An 18748-nucleotide genomic window follows, 5' to 3' on the forward strand; every position below is an offset into this window, starting at 1 on the left:
TATATATGCATATATATATATATATATATATATATATATATATATGTGTGTGTGTGTGTCTCGATAATAAACAAAAGCCTTAAATGGGCTTCTATGCACTTTATCGAACGGATTCTCCCTGAAGCTGTTGTAACCGGAAAAGGCTTTCCCAAATCGACCCGAGAATCAGGCCATATCTCCTCGAGTCAGAAGCACAACCGACACAAGGATGAGCCCGACTACTCTAAATTAGATCCGGAATTAACCCGTGTGATGCACGGACTGGATAATACTCTGGCATGTGGCGAACACCAGACAGCGCGGATCAAAACGGTTCCGACTCAGGCATATTGTGTCAAAAGACGGGAGCAAACCCTGTCAGCCGACAATTTTGTTGAATCGGCATACACTTCCCAGGACCGTTTCAATGGTGCATCTGACCAGTGGCCAGAAACCACATTTGATCGATTGCCAACTTACATATCTAGCTGTGCCATACGCGTACCGTAAACCACTGACGGCTGATTCCCAAAGTCGACGACAAAAGGCTGTTGGAGGCCTCCGTACAAGGCAGAGCGTTGTCTATAGCAGACAAGTAAGCGTAGCTGGTAAAAGGTACCAGTGGGCGCCGGAGACGCCGGCGGCACACGACATCTGACGTCAGTATAGCAGACAAGTAAGCGTAGCTGGTAACAGGTACCAGTGGGCGCCGGAGACGCCGGCGGCACACGAGATCTGATGTCAGTCGTTAGCAACCTCAACGCACGACGACAGTCCACGCCTTTGGGGTGTTGCACGTAAAGAAATACCCCATCAGATCTCGATGACCCCTTCACTAACTTCAGATCCCCGCAGCCTTGGCAAGGGGGACAGGGTTCACAAAGGCCCCTTGATAGCGAAAAGATACCCTAAAAAGTCGGAACTGGCCCATTTCATAATTATGGCACGTTTATATATTTCTCGTTTCCCTTCTTCAAGCGAAATAGAAGCCAGAAGCCACGCAAGATAAATTCTGCCTGAATTTTAGTCAATACCCTGAAGAAATGCCTTAAACATAATCAACTTGTTTACACGACCGGATCAAATAACTTGTCGACACTCTTCATTTTACAGTAGTACGGTGGACTCTTTCTGATCCGAAGCATGAAGAAGCTTTGCTAAAAAATTTTATCTGGGCTCTTAAGACATATTAAGGACCCCGCGAATGTAGCTCGCAGATGGAAATGGGCTAACAATTGGTATGAACACGGCCACGCCATGTTTGTCGGGATATATTAAGCATCCACTCGGAATCCATAAGTGATACCAAGCATGTAGCATAGTTTTGAACATGCATGCTCGCAAAATCTTGGCAACAAAAACCTTCACGCCTGGCGTTGTAGTCTCCATAGGCCGCAACCGTCGGTCCAGCGACTTATACTGAACCATGGCCAACGGATGACGAAAATGATGACGATTCTAAAATAAGTCCATTTCAACAATAAAGGACATCAAATACTACATGTAGAAGGTCGTCCGGGCGTTCACTTCGCATGTGCGATTTTTGCATTGACGATAAGAACAGATTGGCATTTACAGCACCGCTAAGTGGTGCTGGCATCTGGTGGTGGACCTGGAAGAGTAAATGTAGAATCTCTATTTCTCGTGTTGCTGTAACTGCTAATCTGTCAAGAAAATAACCTCAAAGCTGTGAAAAAACCCTGCCTAATCTTTGAATGGTACGAATTAATTTCGAAAGACATTCGTAACCATCATTTCACGACGGTCGTTCTCGCGCGCACGGCGAGCGAGAACGACCTAGTGTCACCATCACCGCCTAGTGTCATTTGCAGTGGCTAAAGTTGTTCGATTTTACGGAAACCGCAACCCAGGCCATCGCTGTCCTTACTCCCGAGCTTGCGGGCGGGCAAGCTCAAACCTTTTGATGCCATTTGTTTTGCTAATAGATTCTACAAAAGAATGAACGTTCTCAGGCAAACATGGGATGGCCGTGTTCGTTTCTGAACTCAGTTCAACCCACTCAATTCCACACTAATGAAACCCCGCATTTCCCGACAAGGGGCCCATTTGAGTAAAAGACCAGGGGCACACTGCTGTCCCTGGCAACGGGCTGAAGGGTCATTCCGTCCCAACGCGGGGTGTCTTCCGGCCGCCACTCTGGCGACACGGGGTGGATCTCCGGGCGATCCAACGACGCTTAGTGGGGCAATGATATCACAGTGTTCACTCCCTGCCACAGGAGGCCTTCTGACCAGCGCAGCTGATCCAAGATCGACGCAAGAACCTCATTCACGCAACAACATCCCTGACTGTCGCAGGCGGTTCAATAATTGTCACACGGGCTGCAGTGCTGAAATTGGGCGGAAGAGCCCACCGTTTGGTACTGGGCGCTATGACTGACACAGGACCCTCCAATTGTCTCAATGTGAGCACTCGTCATAAGTTCTCAGATTTCCTTTCATCGCTAGAGGGTCCCTCGACCAATGCAAGAGGCCGCCTGTCATTCAGGGTCCCGTCCTCGTCCCAGTCGAGCAAAAGTTTCCCGACGGACTCGATACCTCTTGTTGACACCGTGCACTCTGTTAGGCATTGTTAGCCCCTGACCGATAAAGGAGCCCGCGTTGTCGCAGGAGACCCGGCCAACGTAAATCGCAGTCAAGCCTTGTTCCTGCTTAAGAAAGAGGTCCACAAAGATCAGACCGACACGGAGCCGACTACGCGGTACTGGTGTTGCCTGACCGACATAAAGACCTATGTCGACTCAGGGGTACTCGATCGGCACAAAGGACCATTTGACTGCGATTTGAGGGCCCGCTCCAGGCCGGGGCCCCTGAATAAGACTACACCAGCTCCTCGTGCCCTTAAACCCTCCAATCGTACCCTTGATCGTCGGACCCGGTGGACCCACAATGCTCTTCAGGCCTTCTCGAACTCTACCTCTGGCAGAATCGGGGCCCACTGCCAACTAGAACCCCCTTAGGCGCTGTAGGGCCCTGACAGACGCTGGGGCCCCGACCAATGTAGATCGCCGGCTTCGGCTTTGTCCCTGCTGGAAAAGTGGCCCTTAGGCCCATCCTACCACGGAGTCGACAGTATGCCGCTGATGGCGTCCGGCCACCATGTAGGTCCTCACTGGTGTTGTCCGGCCGCGATGTAGGCCCTCACTGGTGGTGTCCAGCCGCCATATAGACCCTCATCGACTCAGGGGGCCCCTGATCAACGCACAGGGCCCTCTGGCTGGCATAAGAGTGCCCAGCTCTGCGGGCCGGGGCCCCGAATACCACCTCCTTTCGCCGGCCTTTCGGGTCATCAATCGTAGGTCCTGAGGGGCCCTCTGAACCTAACGGGGGATACGTGCCCCTTTACCGCTTCTGCGCTTCTTGATTCCAGGCAGTGCCCCCGCAAGCTCGGTTAATTGAACTGGAGCTAGATTATGAGGTACCAATGCAACGACAGTTTATCATCACCTTATTTGTATCTAAACTCGTGATAAACAATTCAGCACTTCCAAAGCATCTAAATATGCATGCATGATGATGCTCCTCACGCCCCTGTTTGCTCATCTGTGTGTATTCCGAACTTATCACAAAAACGGCTACATACGGCACGTTATCGTTTAGCACACGTGTGCATCGATCCATCAGGATTATTTTAAACTTTCGCTGCTGCTGCAAGTGTCGCCGCTCGCCCAAGATGGATGCCGGAGCGCAGCCCCTTTCGCCCCGCCGGGCCACCGGCTCTTCCCCATGCGCTCAACCCGGTGACAGATTGCAGTGACGGTTGCGGCAGTGCTGTACGTGGGATTTGATGGACCGTTCTTCATGCTGAGGGACCGGTATGAACAAGGGTTGGTGCAAGTTAAGTACGCTACACTGGCCACAATCGCAGGCGGCAAAGGGCGATCGAAGCGTACCCATGGACGCCGAGAAACGGGTCGATTTCCCACCGCGCAGTGGCAGGACTCAACACAAACGAACCTGCCGGAGGTCGGCCACAGCATCCGGACAGCATAATTTGTAGCTTTATCAAGTGTATTTGTCTTTTATAATTGTGTACGGATGCATCAGTTTTTGTGTTCAGGCTTTGACAACCCTGATGGCATCGGATAGGAAGACGATAGCATCGCACTGCCATCACGCACCGGACGTGATGCGGGCGGTGATAAAATGATCGGTTGTAAGCGTACTGCCGCCCTTCCATGATGATGCTGAACGTCCAGCTGATCTTCATGAGCACGGACAGCGCTCACAAGTGATTCTACGTCAGACACATAACAAAGTGGGCGCAGCAGTGAACGATGCACATAGCTGATTCTGGTAGCGGGTACCCACGCGTTAAGTGCGCCATTTCTGGTCAGGTATCTAGCAAAAAGTGGCGTGAAATGAAATCAAACATGTGGGCTTGGCAGACGACGTGCATATTGTTCATATTGCATACTCGGACTCAAAAACATAATAATTCCCGGCGGTGGGATTTTTACTGGGGAATCAACTCCTGCGAAATTCAAGTCTGAGAGATGGCCTGGCTCTGTGGTGAGCAGGCGGCCCGGCAGGAGCATGCGACGGGCGGCCCGCCCTCTCCACAGCGGTCCCTCCGGAGGACAGCGCCATCCAACGCCGCCTCGCCCCGCGGCGGCGCAGGCCCGCGCACGTGTCGGGCCGGCGCCGCTGTCCGCCGGGCGAGCCAGCGCCGCTACGTGTCCATCCGGGTCAGGCCTCGTCACGTGTCAGCGGCTGACGGGCCGGGCTCGACGAGCGCCGACCGCAACTGCGCCGCCGCCGCCCGGTGACAGCAGCACTGCGCCGCAGCAGGCCTGTGACAGCGCCACTGCGCAACCTGTGCCCAGCGCCGGGGACACTGCGCCACGGGCACTTGACGACAGCAGCACTGCGCCACAGCAGGCCTGTGACAGCGCCACTGCGCAACTTGTGCCCAGCGCCGGGGACACTGCGCCACAGTAGACCAGCAACGGTAGCGCTGCGTAACACGCGCGCGGTGCCGTCGAGAACCCTGTGTCAAAGCCAGGTGGCATCGGGAGGGCTGTGCTACAGCAGCCCTGCACGGGAGGGCTGAGCCACGACACCCCAACATCAGGAGCGCTGAGTCCCAGCAGCCCAGCATCGGGAGGGCTGAGCCACAGCAGGCCGGCATCGGGAGGGCTGTATCACGGCACCCCCACATCAGGAGCACTGAGCCACAGAAGGCCGGCATCGGGAGCACTGAGCCACAGCACTCCCACATCAGGAGCACTGAGCCACAGCAGGCCGGCGTCGGGAGCCACAGCAGATAGGCGGGCATTGGGAGCACCGCGCCATAACAGCCCGGCATCGGTAGCGCTGAGCCGCAGCAACGCAACGACGATAGCATAGTGCCACAGCAGCCCGGCGACGGGAGCATAGCGCCGCAGCAGCCCGGCGACATGAGCATAGCCCGGCGACGGGAGCATAGCGCCGCAGCAGCCCGGCGACAGGAGCGGAGCGCTGCAGTAGCCCGGCGACAGGAGCATAGCGCCTGTTGTCATACACCACTCGTGCACGACAGCAGCGCCAGTTGTCGTACACCACCCGTGTACGACAAGAGCGCCGGTTCCGCGATTCGCAACCCCGTGCACTGTGTTCTTTGCCTGTGTCGGATGGGATCAGATCATGTGGTTATAGGCAGTGGATGCGAGGGTCTGCTTGAGACAATTGGCAGACTAGTTTGCTTTGAAAGCACTGTATGAAGTAAAATCAGAGGAATCGGCGGTTCGCTCACGGGGCCCGCGCCGTCACCGTGCAAGGCATTCCTAGGAGTGGTTGCTCGTCTACACATATAGGTGGCAGCACTCGCGATCCTGTTTCTCTGCACATTTCATACGGAAAGTAACCTCAAAATCTTGAATTCCCCATAGTTGACTACCTGGCCTCGCACTCCAAATGAACATGAAGGTAACGAGTGATTCTACGAGCAGTGCATTAAAGCGTTTTATCTAGCTGCGCTGTTTTTCCAATAGTTGTATGAGCAAGTCCTGCGCTATCGTTATAGCAATATATGGCGCATCGTTATATATTGCTATATAATATACATTATATATCGTTACACACACATAGGCATATAGATATATCGTTATAACAATATATAACACATAATATATAGCGTTATCGCTATAGCAATATCGTGCGTTATAACATCTGCTACGTTAATGGCTTGTAACTTTGTTTAGCACTGGCATCGTATACGGACCTCCATAATTACATTACACATGGAGGGGCCAGGTTTTTTGCAATATAACAGAAGCCTAGTGAGAGATGGGAAGGTTTTGGATAGCATGACACTCCATTCAGGTGTGGCTGCAAATCATGCTAGAATATATTTTAAAACCTTAAAAGTTTAAAGCCTGATGCTGTTCGCTTCCCTTAGTTGCAAGGAACAAGCCCATTATTTGTTTCGTATCTCCAGCTCAATCAGGGCCCAAAAACACGCCACTTTTTGTTACGCCTAGCACAGCGTAGCCACGGGGGGGGCGTCAGTATCGGGGGGGGGGGGGGGGGGGCGTCAGTATCAGCAGTACATAACCAGGAGACGGGGAGCGAGGGTTGAATATGACCAAAATAAAAGCGAGCGCTATTCACAAATGAACCCATTTCGCACGTTCACGGGCAGAACAGCGAACATTTCGACTAAATGGCCACCCTTTTGCATTTTGCATTACGGTGGCACGTCGAGATGCGTAGTCAAGGACCGAAATTCATCCAGGCCATTGTTTCATACCTCAGCGCAGTGAGATGTGCAGGAGGCCTCCAATGTTTTAATCTTGTCATTGGCTACCTTCAACTGCGTCTCCTGGTCTGCAAAGCGAGACAAACAAGGGTGAGCAATGCACATAAAGTCTGACAAATCCAAAAGGGTCTATGAACTGTTGTCAGAGTGGCAATCAACTCCCTCTCCCCTTCTAAAAGGTTTCGTCAGGTCAAATCATCAAGTTTCTACCCAACTGTACTGTAAATAATGAGGTGCTAGAGATGGTTCAGACATAGGCATGGAGAACACAAACATTCTTTGGTTTTGTTTTCTCAGTTTCAAATAGAGCACGTACACAAATCACTTCAATTTCAAATTGATTTGTATTTGTACAACATTTGGCATTGTACAGTATCAACACACAAGTGGTCTATTATATGCATGCTGACTAGCCACTGAACAAAACATCTCATCTAGTTTCGCGTTTTTTTTCTGGCAGCTCCCCATCCATGCCCATTTGATGGTCATTCAACCGATTTTTGTGGCCATCTTTTAACTCTGAAAACTATTCCTATGCATCGAATTTACAAAAGGAAGTGCTAGACTGCCCAACTTGTAAATGATGATGTTTTCTTATGAATGTATCCCATTGCACACAGTCTGAAAAAGTTAGCTGTGTCACTGTAGATTTTGTATAAATTGCAATGCACTTCACAGCAGCTTGACCAATCTGTGATCTCAGTGCTGTGGCTGGGGTCAAAGCCATAACATGGATGGGGTCAAGGCCACAACATGACAAGGTGGCAAGCTCCAGTCATTTCTGATACTTCATGGTCGCCAGCAACACTAATAATGGCCACAACCAGCCACTTTCATCCTGTTTGCCAGCAACTTGATGCAAGCTGTTAGCAACCAGCAGGTCAAGATGCATCTTGCAGCTGCCAAGACCAGCCTGACCCACCCAATGAACACAAACTTCCTTTCCTTCTGACTGAGTCGCTGGACTGCTCTGGAGCAGAACACACACCCACTGTGAGTGAGCCCAATAGGCACCACATGTAAGATATGACACAGCTTAAAGCTTCAGTTATTCACAGCAGACAACAGCCTGTATTCTCTGGTTCAAAGCAGGGTAAGACATGCTGCAGCATATCAGTGGTAACCTATGGTACTGAAATGCATGTGCATTGACTTTACAAACCCAAAGAACCATGCCCTGAGAATGTCTGACTTTAGTGGGAATCCATGGCCTTCATACAACTGCTCTGGGCACAGTGGAACAGAGTTTTTTTTGTTGTTGCTTTTTTGGTCTTACAACCTTCCCTGCACCAGTTATTTTAAAAGAATTTTAAGCCAACACTTAAGGCTGAAACAAGTCAACACAAGAAAATGGTTAAAGCTGAAGCCACCTCTTTCCCCTCATGACATTAGTCCAGATGATATACCTCATTGCATGTTAGGCATATTTGATAACTTCCTAGTCTCTGTGCATATGGATGAAATAGTCCTCTTATTCCATCTTGAATGCTAAATGAAAGGAGCTTCTCTAATATTTTTTATACAACACTGCAGCACAGAAATCTCAGTTTCAGTATACATGCAGACACTGGGCCTGACAGCAGTTACTGTTGTGACTGCATGCCTGTTCCCTGAAGTAACTCAAGCTTTCTGACCAAAATCTAGAGCTTTTATTACAGGGATATAGCACATGTAAAATGGCAAGTTTGTTGTGTTTCAACAATTTACCTCAAAACCTGGTTAGAGTAACATAGCCAGCATCTTTGACTTTTAGTTCAATTTAGTTAACAATATGCCCATCAAAACTGTATCTTTCTTACCAAACAAAATGTAGAACACATCATTTTAAAATCTTTTCCTAAAGCATCAGTCACTGCTGTGGTCATACCAGCATTCACAGATCATGACATAACTGGCATTAAAAGCCAGAAGCTGGCCTATTCACATGTGACTTCAAGGTCCCATATACCTGACAATTAGACTCATAGTTTTGTGATATGGAACAGAGGAGCATTGAATGACATAAAAGAAAGGCAGCCAGGACAGCATTCCCCATAACCACCAGCTGTTCATTATTACCATCTATCACAGTACAGGTAAGTGTGTCACAACAGCTCCTATGGCTTAAAGGAAAGTAAATTATGTTTGATGTGGATACCTGAAACACCATAGGTAGCAATTAAAGTAGATGCTTTGCCAATGGGAAATGCAGCACAGACAGCAAGCCTTGAATATTGCCTTACTTCTATATAACACAAAATTGGCATATCAATCACAAATTAGTGATAATTGTGGTGTGTCACAGGCAGGTAGTAGCATAGTTATGCTGTGGTTTTCTCCTGGAATACCATAAACAGGTCTGAAACACATTACCAATAATTCAAATACTAATTCTGCTTTTCTTTACATGCATCAAACTAAAACACTCACATCACAAATTTCTGTTCAGAGACACCAACTACTTCATCATCATGAGTGGATTTATGATCGTGTTTAATCAATGGAGGGAAAACTGACATTTGCAACAGGCTTACCATCCACTTCATCTGCTCCTTCTGCAAGCACTTCTTTAGCAATGTTTGAAAGTTGTCCCTTGATGTTGCTAAAGCTTTCTCCAAACCATGCCATCTTATGCTCGTTGCTACGGACGTGACGTTAATGTATAACAGACCCCACGAACAGAAATCAAACACGCGAAACTACTCTCGGCTCAGCTAGGGGAGAGCCGCGTAATGAGGTGGCAATATCTAGTAAGAACTACATGAATAAAGCACTATAAAACACAGCGGTCCAGCTTGTAATCACCAAACTGAAACGCCTATATTCTCAAGGTGGGTTTGCAGAGCGTCTTAGCGACACATCACCGATCGACGCGTCATCAAAACGCGCAACTATTTTGTAGCTAGACCACCACAGATGCCTCATAATCCTTCATCTAGGGCTGCTAAATACAAACAAATTCATTGAGTTGAAGCCATATGCACTTGCGTGAAACTATGCACGGATGCGCGTGACACTGATAGGAATAAAAGCACACGCACACAAAAGCACAAGAGATGTGTTATGACTTAAGACATTCATGTGCATTCATTATTTGCTGAACCGTATAAATTTCTGATTACCGACCCATTGGTAATATCAAATACGCATGGATCTCAAGATTGACGTCACATTACATCCGTACCAGTACCATGGCTGGTGATAAGGCTCGTGACGCAATTCAAACATGCTTTGGGTTATGTATCTTGGACATCAGTGACATTCATGGGTTATGTCTCACCGTTCTAGTAAGAATGTATGTCTTGCCATTTGGGCATGAAGAAGAGGAGACGAGCAACGTGTGGGCAATTGTCGGCTTTACAGTCATGGTGACCGTGGGCACAAATGCGTTTAGTTACAATTAGCACGCCTTGTCATCTCCATGCCTCTATGAGTTTTTGCACGATTGAACCGACTGACGTCACCGGGGAACATGTTTACGGTCTCTTAATGCCTCTCTTTCGACGGAAGCGAAGGTCTCTGGGTTGTCTACGTATCCATACCATTTTGAGTATACTCTTCAAATTCGATGCTTTGCATTGTTTTTTTTTTATTTGAGCTTAGCTGTGAATCAGTGAGCCACTACTAGATGAACAAACGCTCTTTTATCCACTCGTCATTCATTCAGCACACAATGTTGACGTCCATCTGAGAAGAGGCAAACAGCATTATCAACGCGCCATCAATCAAGAAACAGAAGAGGCTGAGAATATCCTCCCATCTCCTTTAGTCTCTGGGGGTTTTCACACGCAATCGTCGAAGCGGATTAGTCGGCGTTTCGGGGGGTGATGATCGTCGGGGGCCCGTCGGCGAGCGATGGGAATGGAAGTCAGCATCGGTGGTCTCGTGCGGAGGCGGCGGGGAGGCTCCAAATGGGTCGTCCGGTACCGTCCGGATGCCCCTGGCGAAGCGCCTGAGTGGAGTGCTGCCTGATGGGGGGGGGGGGGGAGGGGGGCTGGCTGGCTGGATCGACGGCGCGGGTGTAATGAGGTCGGAAGTCGCAGCTAAGAGGCGCGGAAGATGGCCGGTGGCTCCTGACTGCGGTGTAGGACGAGACACCGGGCTTGCCATGCGAGTGGTAGCTCGGGGAGCCGGTCGGCGGTAGATGGCAAACACGTGTGGGGGGCGCAGAAGATGTCGAGGAGGGGTGGTGGCTGTCGTACCGGGGCGCACTCGCGAGGGAACCGGCTGTCACGCAGACACCCTGCCGGAGCCGTAGACTCGTATCACGTATTAGTCGAATGACCTGACCCTAATGACCAAGCCGTTGTATCCCACTTGTTTGAGAATTCACCGACCTGTTTCGGAATGCGAACGTGATCTCCCGCTTGAATTGTGATCAGGCGTCGGATGTCTTCGGACCAGCGTTCTGCGCCCTTCTGGTGCCTGTTTCGAAGGGCATTTTCGCGAGGCGCCAGTGTGCCGCGCCGCGTCTCGTGCGGCCGGTACCGTCCGGGGGGGGGGGGGGGGGGGGGATCGGGATGAAATCCTGGATGGGGCGACCGAAGAGGCGCATTGCCGGAGACATCTTGGTGTCCCGGTCAGGCGTGTTTCGGCACTGAACAACGGCACGCCAGAAGGCGTCGGTGTCGAGGGCCGTCTTCCGAAGCGCTGTTGTCAGAGATGAGGCATTTCTTGATGCCGATTTCTGCGCGACAGTTTCCGTCGGCGAACGCCACCGACGACAGTTTGTGGTTGACTCCCCAGGTACCAAGAAACTGGCGAGTGGTGGTCAACGTGAATTCTGGGCCAGGTCCGAAGCCAACTCGTCGGGTATGCCGAATGTAACGAATGTGCGGCGGAGGCCGCCGATGAGACCGTGTGCGCCTTGCCGAGGCTCGGTGCGCCCCACCATTGGTCAGTTGGAACAGCGATCCACGACCACCAGGTATTGTCACCCTCGATGGAGGAAGAAATCAACGTACACACACTGGAAGAAGTGCGCGGGAGATTCCAGAGCAAAGGGCGGCGTAGCCGGTTGAGACGGGGCTATCCTGTTGCAGTGGAGACACAGCGCGTATGGAGGCGATATTGCCGGCAAGCCCGGGCCAGCACACAACGCTTCCAGAACCCGACCACACTGGGTGGAACGCCTCCAAAACCCGACCACACTGGGTGGAACGCCTCTAGAATCCGACCATTAGTCGCTACCGAGGGTACGGACGGCCGTGGTCGGCGGCCGAGCTAGCTACACTCGATTTCGCCCGTGACCTAGGTCTGGCAGCATATGAACCACGCTAAACATAATGGAGAGGACTCGCCAAGGTCCAAGCCCTCCTTGATAGCCGTCTCGGCTGGAACCAAGAGGAAAGAACAGTATGGACGCCCATATCTCGCCTCGCGAAGATGTCAGTGCCGTGCCGGGAATGTGGATGTAGTAGGCTGGCCGTGGTGGAGGTTTCAGAAGTCTCCGCCACGGCGTGGGAGTGGGGCAGCCGCCCTCCCTTTAGGTCACTCTCGCCGTCTGCCAGGTCGTCAGACGGAAAGGCTCCCAGCGCGCCATTTCCTCGACCCGTGGCGCCAGGAGCAGCTGGCGGCCGCCGCTCAGGGGGCAGCATCGACCGTCGGAACTCCCTGGGCAGGACCGTCACCATCAGCCCTCCCGCAACGCAGAGAGCGAAGGATTCCTTCGTTACCCGCTGCTGCCCCCTGCCGGCTACCTGTTGTCGGTTCGGAGGGCACGGCCGGGGGCATGCAAATCTTAGTTTGTGTATAGGTGGGCACCGATACTTTCCCGACGGCCACCACCTGCACGGGCACAACCTGCACAATCCATATATATCATGGCCAATAAATAAAGTTAAGAGAAGATGGTTTTGAGCTACATTTAGTTTTTCCCATATTTTTCTGTAATTTTCCAGGTAGAAGTATTGGCTTGGGGGGGGCGGAAGGAATCAGCATTGAGGTGACCCAACCCAACCCAGAGATTGGTCAGTGCCCCAGAAATTAATTTGCATTGACACTCTTGCGTTATACATGAAAGACATAACAGATAGCCTTACATTTTGAGGTTGGTTGGTTGGAGGGGTTCAGTGTTGCTTAGGGACCTGAGGAGCACTGGGAAGCCAGACTAAGAGTGTTCAAATAAATACTTTGGTTGTAGGTTTGTGTTTGCAGTATTCGGCGAAATATGTGTTGCGAAATATACTTCTGGTTCTGCGCGTGTATTTCTGGTCTAACATTAATTGACCGTATCTCCATTTTTTTATCTTTAGAGGCTCAAACTCAGCGTTAAGTTCTTTTTAACTCGCATCACGTGTCAAACAAATGAAAAGGTTTTAGGCACGACCCGACTTAGCCGAGATAGTGGGCTATGCACCCCTGTTAAACCCGTCCCTCTATTTCTCATGGCTACTGTGCTGAGCCCTGTCAACCAGTACCCCACTGAAGGTGCAACAATGCCAAGCGTCACGCTATGGGAAAAATTGCTCGCACTTAATTTGCTGTCGCTTTTAAAAACATGTGTTAAACTTTACTATGCAACCAACATTCCATAGACCAGGAAACAGTGCATATTTTGTGTGACCATCAAAACTGCCAATCTTGATAGCAAAACGGTACAAGGTGATAAGACGAGTCAACTTTCAGAAACTATCCCAAATGTTCGTTTAACGTCAAAATGGCCCCAGAAAAAACCTTATAATCTTAATTTCATCTTTAAAACTTATATGAAACTTCCAAAAATTTGGAGGTTTTAGTGCATATATTGGCCAAACCGTTGTGAGCTCTACGTTACATAAAACTCGACAGAGATAATTCTAGGCTTGTCATGTCTTAGCATCAAAATGCGATACAATGAATTAGGATAAAATACCGTACGATAAATGTGACATATATATATATATATATATATATATATATATATATATATATATATATATATATATATATCAAGGACTATCTGCCTTTGAAAATCACGTCATTCTAGTTGAGCTACAGCCCGCCGAATATTACCACCTAAAAAACAAGCGTGCTGAAATGTTTGGACTGCCAACGTAACTCTATGGAGGGAGACTACTTCCGCGCAGTCAAATGTGCTTGACTCACTAATGAATATATTTTAAGTCTGTGGAAAATACGTTACAGGCACACACCAGCCGCATCTTTCATGTTGCCTTAACATTGACCAATTTCGTAGCAGAATGGTAAAATGCTGGTACGAAGAATCCTTTGCATTTTGTTTGCTTGACAACCCTCCAGGAGGTGGCTTTTCAGGTTTCGGCTTGTTACAACGCTCGCTAGCTTCGGGTCGTCACGCCATTCACTCACCTGTTACAACACATTACAAAAATGCTATAAAAGAGAATGCTGTGATAAAATGCGATACCACAAAATAGGCTATACAATATGACAATATTAAAATACGGTGCAATGAAATGCGGTACGATGAGTGCGATACAGTAAAATTCGAAGCTATAAAATACGTACGGAGACGGAACGAGGAATCTAATAAGCATTCTTAGATTGGCAACAGAATGTCCCAAACCCAGCGTACACATACAAAGATGAAATACAAATAAATTTCAACCACATGGAATCCGCATTGGCTTGTGTAGATCATACGCGTAAATACATGTGACATGCAATCATACAGGCAACCAGCATGGGCTTAAAACCAAGGGCAACGACCTAAGCATTTGCGTTTTGAAATGCGATTTTTTAAAAAATCCCTTTGAAGTCAGAGATTAAGACATAGTGGTGGTCGGATGCAAACGGCTGACAGATAGGGAGAGGCTCGCTTGGTGGCTTCAAATCAGCACCTGGGTAGGTGGATATATTTTTACATGGAGGAGCGTGTCTCCCGTACTGACAGAGAGGGACGTGGCTTAAAGAGTGATTGAACAGCCAGGGACGATTCCTGACATCTTAGAACTTTGAATATTTCCAGCGCGTCTATCTTTTTCAGCAAGTTATCAATCCAAGGCCAGCATATATATTTCAGAGTCCTTGTGATATGCTGGCTGCGTTTTATCTCAGAGAAAATCCTGACGGCAAAATTTACAACTTTTTGAACCCTATGCGCCTGGCACTTCGTCGCGCCACCCCATACACATAGACGATAGGACACATGTGGAAAAACGTAGTCTTCGACACTAATTTTGAGAACATCAGGTGTAAAATAATGCCTTGGGCGGTAAAAAGCGAGATTGATGCCTGGGTAAAACAGCGAGATTAGAGTTCCGTTGCATTTTTGCACAGCTCTGACGACATGCCTCTTCCACTAAAGCATCGAGTCTACGATCACACCGATAAATATGATGTGCCGTGAAGGTGTGATAGCCTCTCCGTCAATCATGAAGCATAAATCACAGATTTTCTTCAAATTATTTTTTGCACCCTTCAGAGTGAAGTCGGATTTGTCCTTGTTCATTCCAGTGCGCTTGCGTTGAACCAAGCCTGAAGTTCGCATATGGATATTTCCAGACGATGTTTTAGTCCCTTGAAACTCTGCTCGTTGGGAGGGGCGTGGTTCAGGAGTGGAGTGTCGTCTGCACGTGAGATGAGGCGTCTATGACAGGTGACCGGGCCAGTCGTTCGTGAAAAGGGTGAATAATAGCAGACCGACTTTGGATCTCTAGCGCACTCTGTGAGCTACCGGTAGGGTCGACAGTCCTCCACGCTCCCACCTATCTCCGACCGCTCACATACCTTTTGAACCAATCAGGGTCCACGTCGTGCTAATGAAGCCGTGTTGCGAGCAAACCGTGATCAATGTTGTCGAAAGTATTGGATAGGTTGACAGCAGTAATCGAAGGTATCTCTCGCTGTCGACGTTCTACACCTGCTCTTCAGCAGCGTAGAACAGAGCGTCCTCAGTACAGTGACCTGCCAGTGAGTATACTGAGCAGAGCCGAGAATACTGTTACTGCTGAGATACACGCTCAGCTGGCTGCAAGCGACTTTTTCAAGAATTTTGGACAGCACACTTGGGGGAGGTATGGACCTTTTGATAACGGGTAGAGTTGGGTCACCTGATTTCAGGATGGGTACCACGCACGCAATTTTCCACTCGTCGGGAAATATCACAACTGAGAGGTGGCAGTTGATGATCCGCAGGAGATGCGGACCGATCACAGGAAAGCATCCGGGCACTGCTATTGTCGCTACGCCGTCACACCCACCGCTCTCGAGCTGCCCATCCGCTGGATCGACGAATATAGTCCAGGGAGAGAAGCGGGCCTAAAAGTGAACGTCGCGCACGCAGTTGGCGGCCTTTGTGACTCCGGTGCTCCCTCTCAGTCCTCCTTAGCTCCTCTGGAGGCAATCCGAGACCCAACCGTCACGAAATGACGATTCAATCCGGCAGCCAGGTCAGGCTTTTCTTCTCACGGATCTTCTCGGTTGGCTGATGACGTCATGGCGAATTGTTTGATATTGGGCCAAACCGTGTGCAGGCCACCAGAAATCACGACATTACAGAGGGAATCACGTCTAGCAGTTATAATGGCACACTTAGCGCTGCTTCGAAGCCGTGTGAAGTGTGTGTGAGGCTCTGGGGCGCGCAGAGCCAGCCAGGCGTCCCCTGCTGTGTCCCGATCGGCCATCACAGCTCGGAGCTGCGGGTTACCATAAAGCACGGGGGCACCTGGGGCGCTTCACGCGAACAGTTTTGTTTGCCGGGGCAGTAACGATCCATGACGCCGTTCCATATTCTCATAAATTTTTTACCATCACGTTCACATCATTGATGTTGTGGGGTTTCGCCCAATCAGCGGCGAGCAGGTCCAGGCAGATTGGTATCCCAGCCCGCCCGGCGTCTGCCCCGAGTCGTGCGTTTCTGGGCTGCCTGCCTCACCCTGCCCGGCCCCGTAGTGATGGTGATGGGTTAATGATCACTGAGAGTATCAGGTAGAACGGGAGCCGTTGGCGGCTGGCCGAGCTGAACTCGCATCACGTGGTACGTGCCGTGGGCTGATCTACAAATTGCGTCATACTCAGATCGCTGATCAAGTTGAGGCAGTGCTGGACACCTGGAATGTTCGGTGCCAAGACGTTAATGTTCATGTATCCCAAGGAGACACGCCGGTTTGAAGGAGCTGAGCAAGTCACGGAGCTGGTCCTGTAATTGGTCCAGACTCGCAGATATCGGGCTGTTAGGCGATGCAGCACGCTGATAGTAGCCGGTGATGCACCATGCCACGTTATCGCCAGCCACAGCGTCTCCAACGGCCCGTTGCCGTACCGGTTTAACCGTTCGCCTCGTAGTTACACCAGATGAGTGATGGTGACACCACCACTGCGACGATTGGGTCCTCCCCGTCCTCTATTTTTGAAAACGCCTTCAGGCTAGGAAAACTAGGGTCTTACTTGTTTTGAAAATATTCGATAATGAGGTTTAACTGGTTTAACTTCTGTGGTAACCAATAATTTTTTTTTCAGGTTGATTGGCACGACAAGGGGCAATAGTGTTCCGTATCTACATGAAATATTCTGGCTATAAATGCCTCAGAATTACGCATGCATTTTAGTTTGTGATGCATCTCACAACATATCGGTGGCTCCCTAGAATACCGATTGTAAATGAGAGAGAATGATGTAATATGCAATTCACGCATGTATCTTAATCACAGGATATCGTTCAAAATATGATCTACATGCACTGTGCACTTCTCACCCCGTTTGATTTCAACAATGGGGACAATAACCTGCGACTTTAGTTATTATTTCAGTTTCTTCTCGGGCGTTGAAGGTATAGATTGGGAGAAACAATTCAGAGTATGCCCAGATTTGCGATATTTTGAATGTCATCTGTAGGTGTCGTATCGACAAGGTTCTTTTAACAAAAAATTCCCCTATCCTCTGCCTACCTCCATGATTTTGTGTTTTAGTAGACGCTCAATAGCGTCCGCTCCAATCATGTTGATCCAAGGGTCGATCAGGATATAATCACCCGGTTTGATTTAGACAAGTCTAACACACTTATCAGAAACAAATCTTATGAAACGAGCAATGCGAGGTAAAGCTCAGCGTCGGTCCAGCGCCGACAGCAGGTAGCTGTCACAGTTTGTCTCAATACGTTAGGCTGCAGACGCGCTGGGCTTTCCGGGTTTTATTCGAACGCACAACCGCGCCGGGTTCAATCTCCCCAAAAGTTTAAAGCTCTTTTTTTGCCCCGGCGACCTACAGTCATAGCCGGGGCTGGGGGAACTTACTTCCGGCTTAAGGCCAGGCAAAAGGCTATGTCAAGCTGGCTTGTGCTAACCGGCGCAAAGCAAGGGACAGGGGTAAGCTACGTTACGTTAAACGGGCTAATGATGTCCGGATATCAATGCAAGAAAACGCTCTTGATACTGCGTTAGACCTGCTAATTTCGTCCGGTAGCAAATGCAAAGTAAAACGCGACACACACACATAGTCACTGTGTTCATATTTCATATGTATTCATATTCATCATATTCAACAATCACAATACGTTTGGATGACGGACGATCCACCTCATCGCAGCAAAGGCTTCCCCGCACGGCAAACGGCGGGCCCCCGGCTCGGCGGTCAAGTTCGTCAGCGACCTGAACCGGGTCGCTTCCCCACACTGAATGGGGGGAGCGGCCCGGTGCGACCTTGTCGTGTTGTGAATTGTAATCCGTGAAAAGTTCTTACTACAAAAAACCGGATTCGCAAACCCATGGGGGAAACCAGCACGTTTATGTCGAATTGTGCTTGGAAAAAAACCTTGCAATTGAGGAAAACCAGCACGTTTTGGCCGAATTGTGCGTGGAAAAAACCTCACGGCTGTGAGGAAAAGACGCTCGTTGGTGAAAGCAGGTGAAAACCTCGCAGCATTGATGTTGCTTTATGAAATTATCTAAATTGGTTTTGTGTAGATATTCGAAGAGGAGCACCAAGAGTTTAAGATGCGTGTCGCCCAGTATGGTAGGCAGCGTCAATGGGAGTCTGTGTTTGTGTACTGCACGAGTTGTTCACGGCAGCGCCTGTAGACTGGGCACGCCAGCACTGATATGTGCTATCGTGTATGGTGTGTGGCAGTAGTGAC

The 18748-nt window shown here is 49.6% G+C and overlaps 1 protein-coding gene across 2 annotated transcripts in view; it reads right to left on the minus strand.

Annotated features, from left to right (window-relative positions):
- Positions 1-9550, minus strand: part of LOC119093944 (thyroid receptor-interacting protein 11) — a 51228-nt gene extending 41678 nt beyond the window's left edge. For both annotated transcript variants that reach the window (XM_037216966.1, XM_037216965.1), the window contains exons 1-2: positions 9252-9550; positions 6730-6806 (exon numbers count right to left, since the gene is read on the minus strand). In XM_037216966.1, coding sequence (XP_037072861.1) covers positions 6730-6806; positions 9252-9345 — 171 coding nt within the window. In that variant the 5' untranslated portion in view covers positions 9346-9550. The remainder of the gene's footprint in view (positions 1-6729; positions 6807-9251) is intronic.
- Positions 9551-18748: the final 9198 nt, after the last annotated feature.

Source organism: Pollicipes pollicipes, unplaced genomic scaffold, assembly GCF_011947565.3.
Source record: "Pollicipes pollicipes isolate AB1234 unplaced genomic scaffold, Ppol_2.1 Scaffold_4002;HRSCAF=4701_pilon_pilon_pilon, whole genome shotgun sequence".
Taxonomy (NCBI): domain Eukaryota; kingdom Metazoa; phylum Arthropoda; class Thecostraca; order Pollicipedomorpha; family Pollicipedidae; genus Pollicipes; species Pollicipes pollicipes.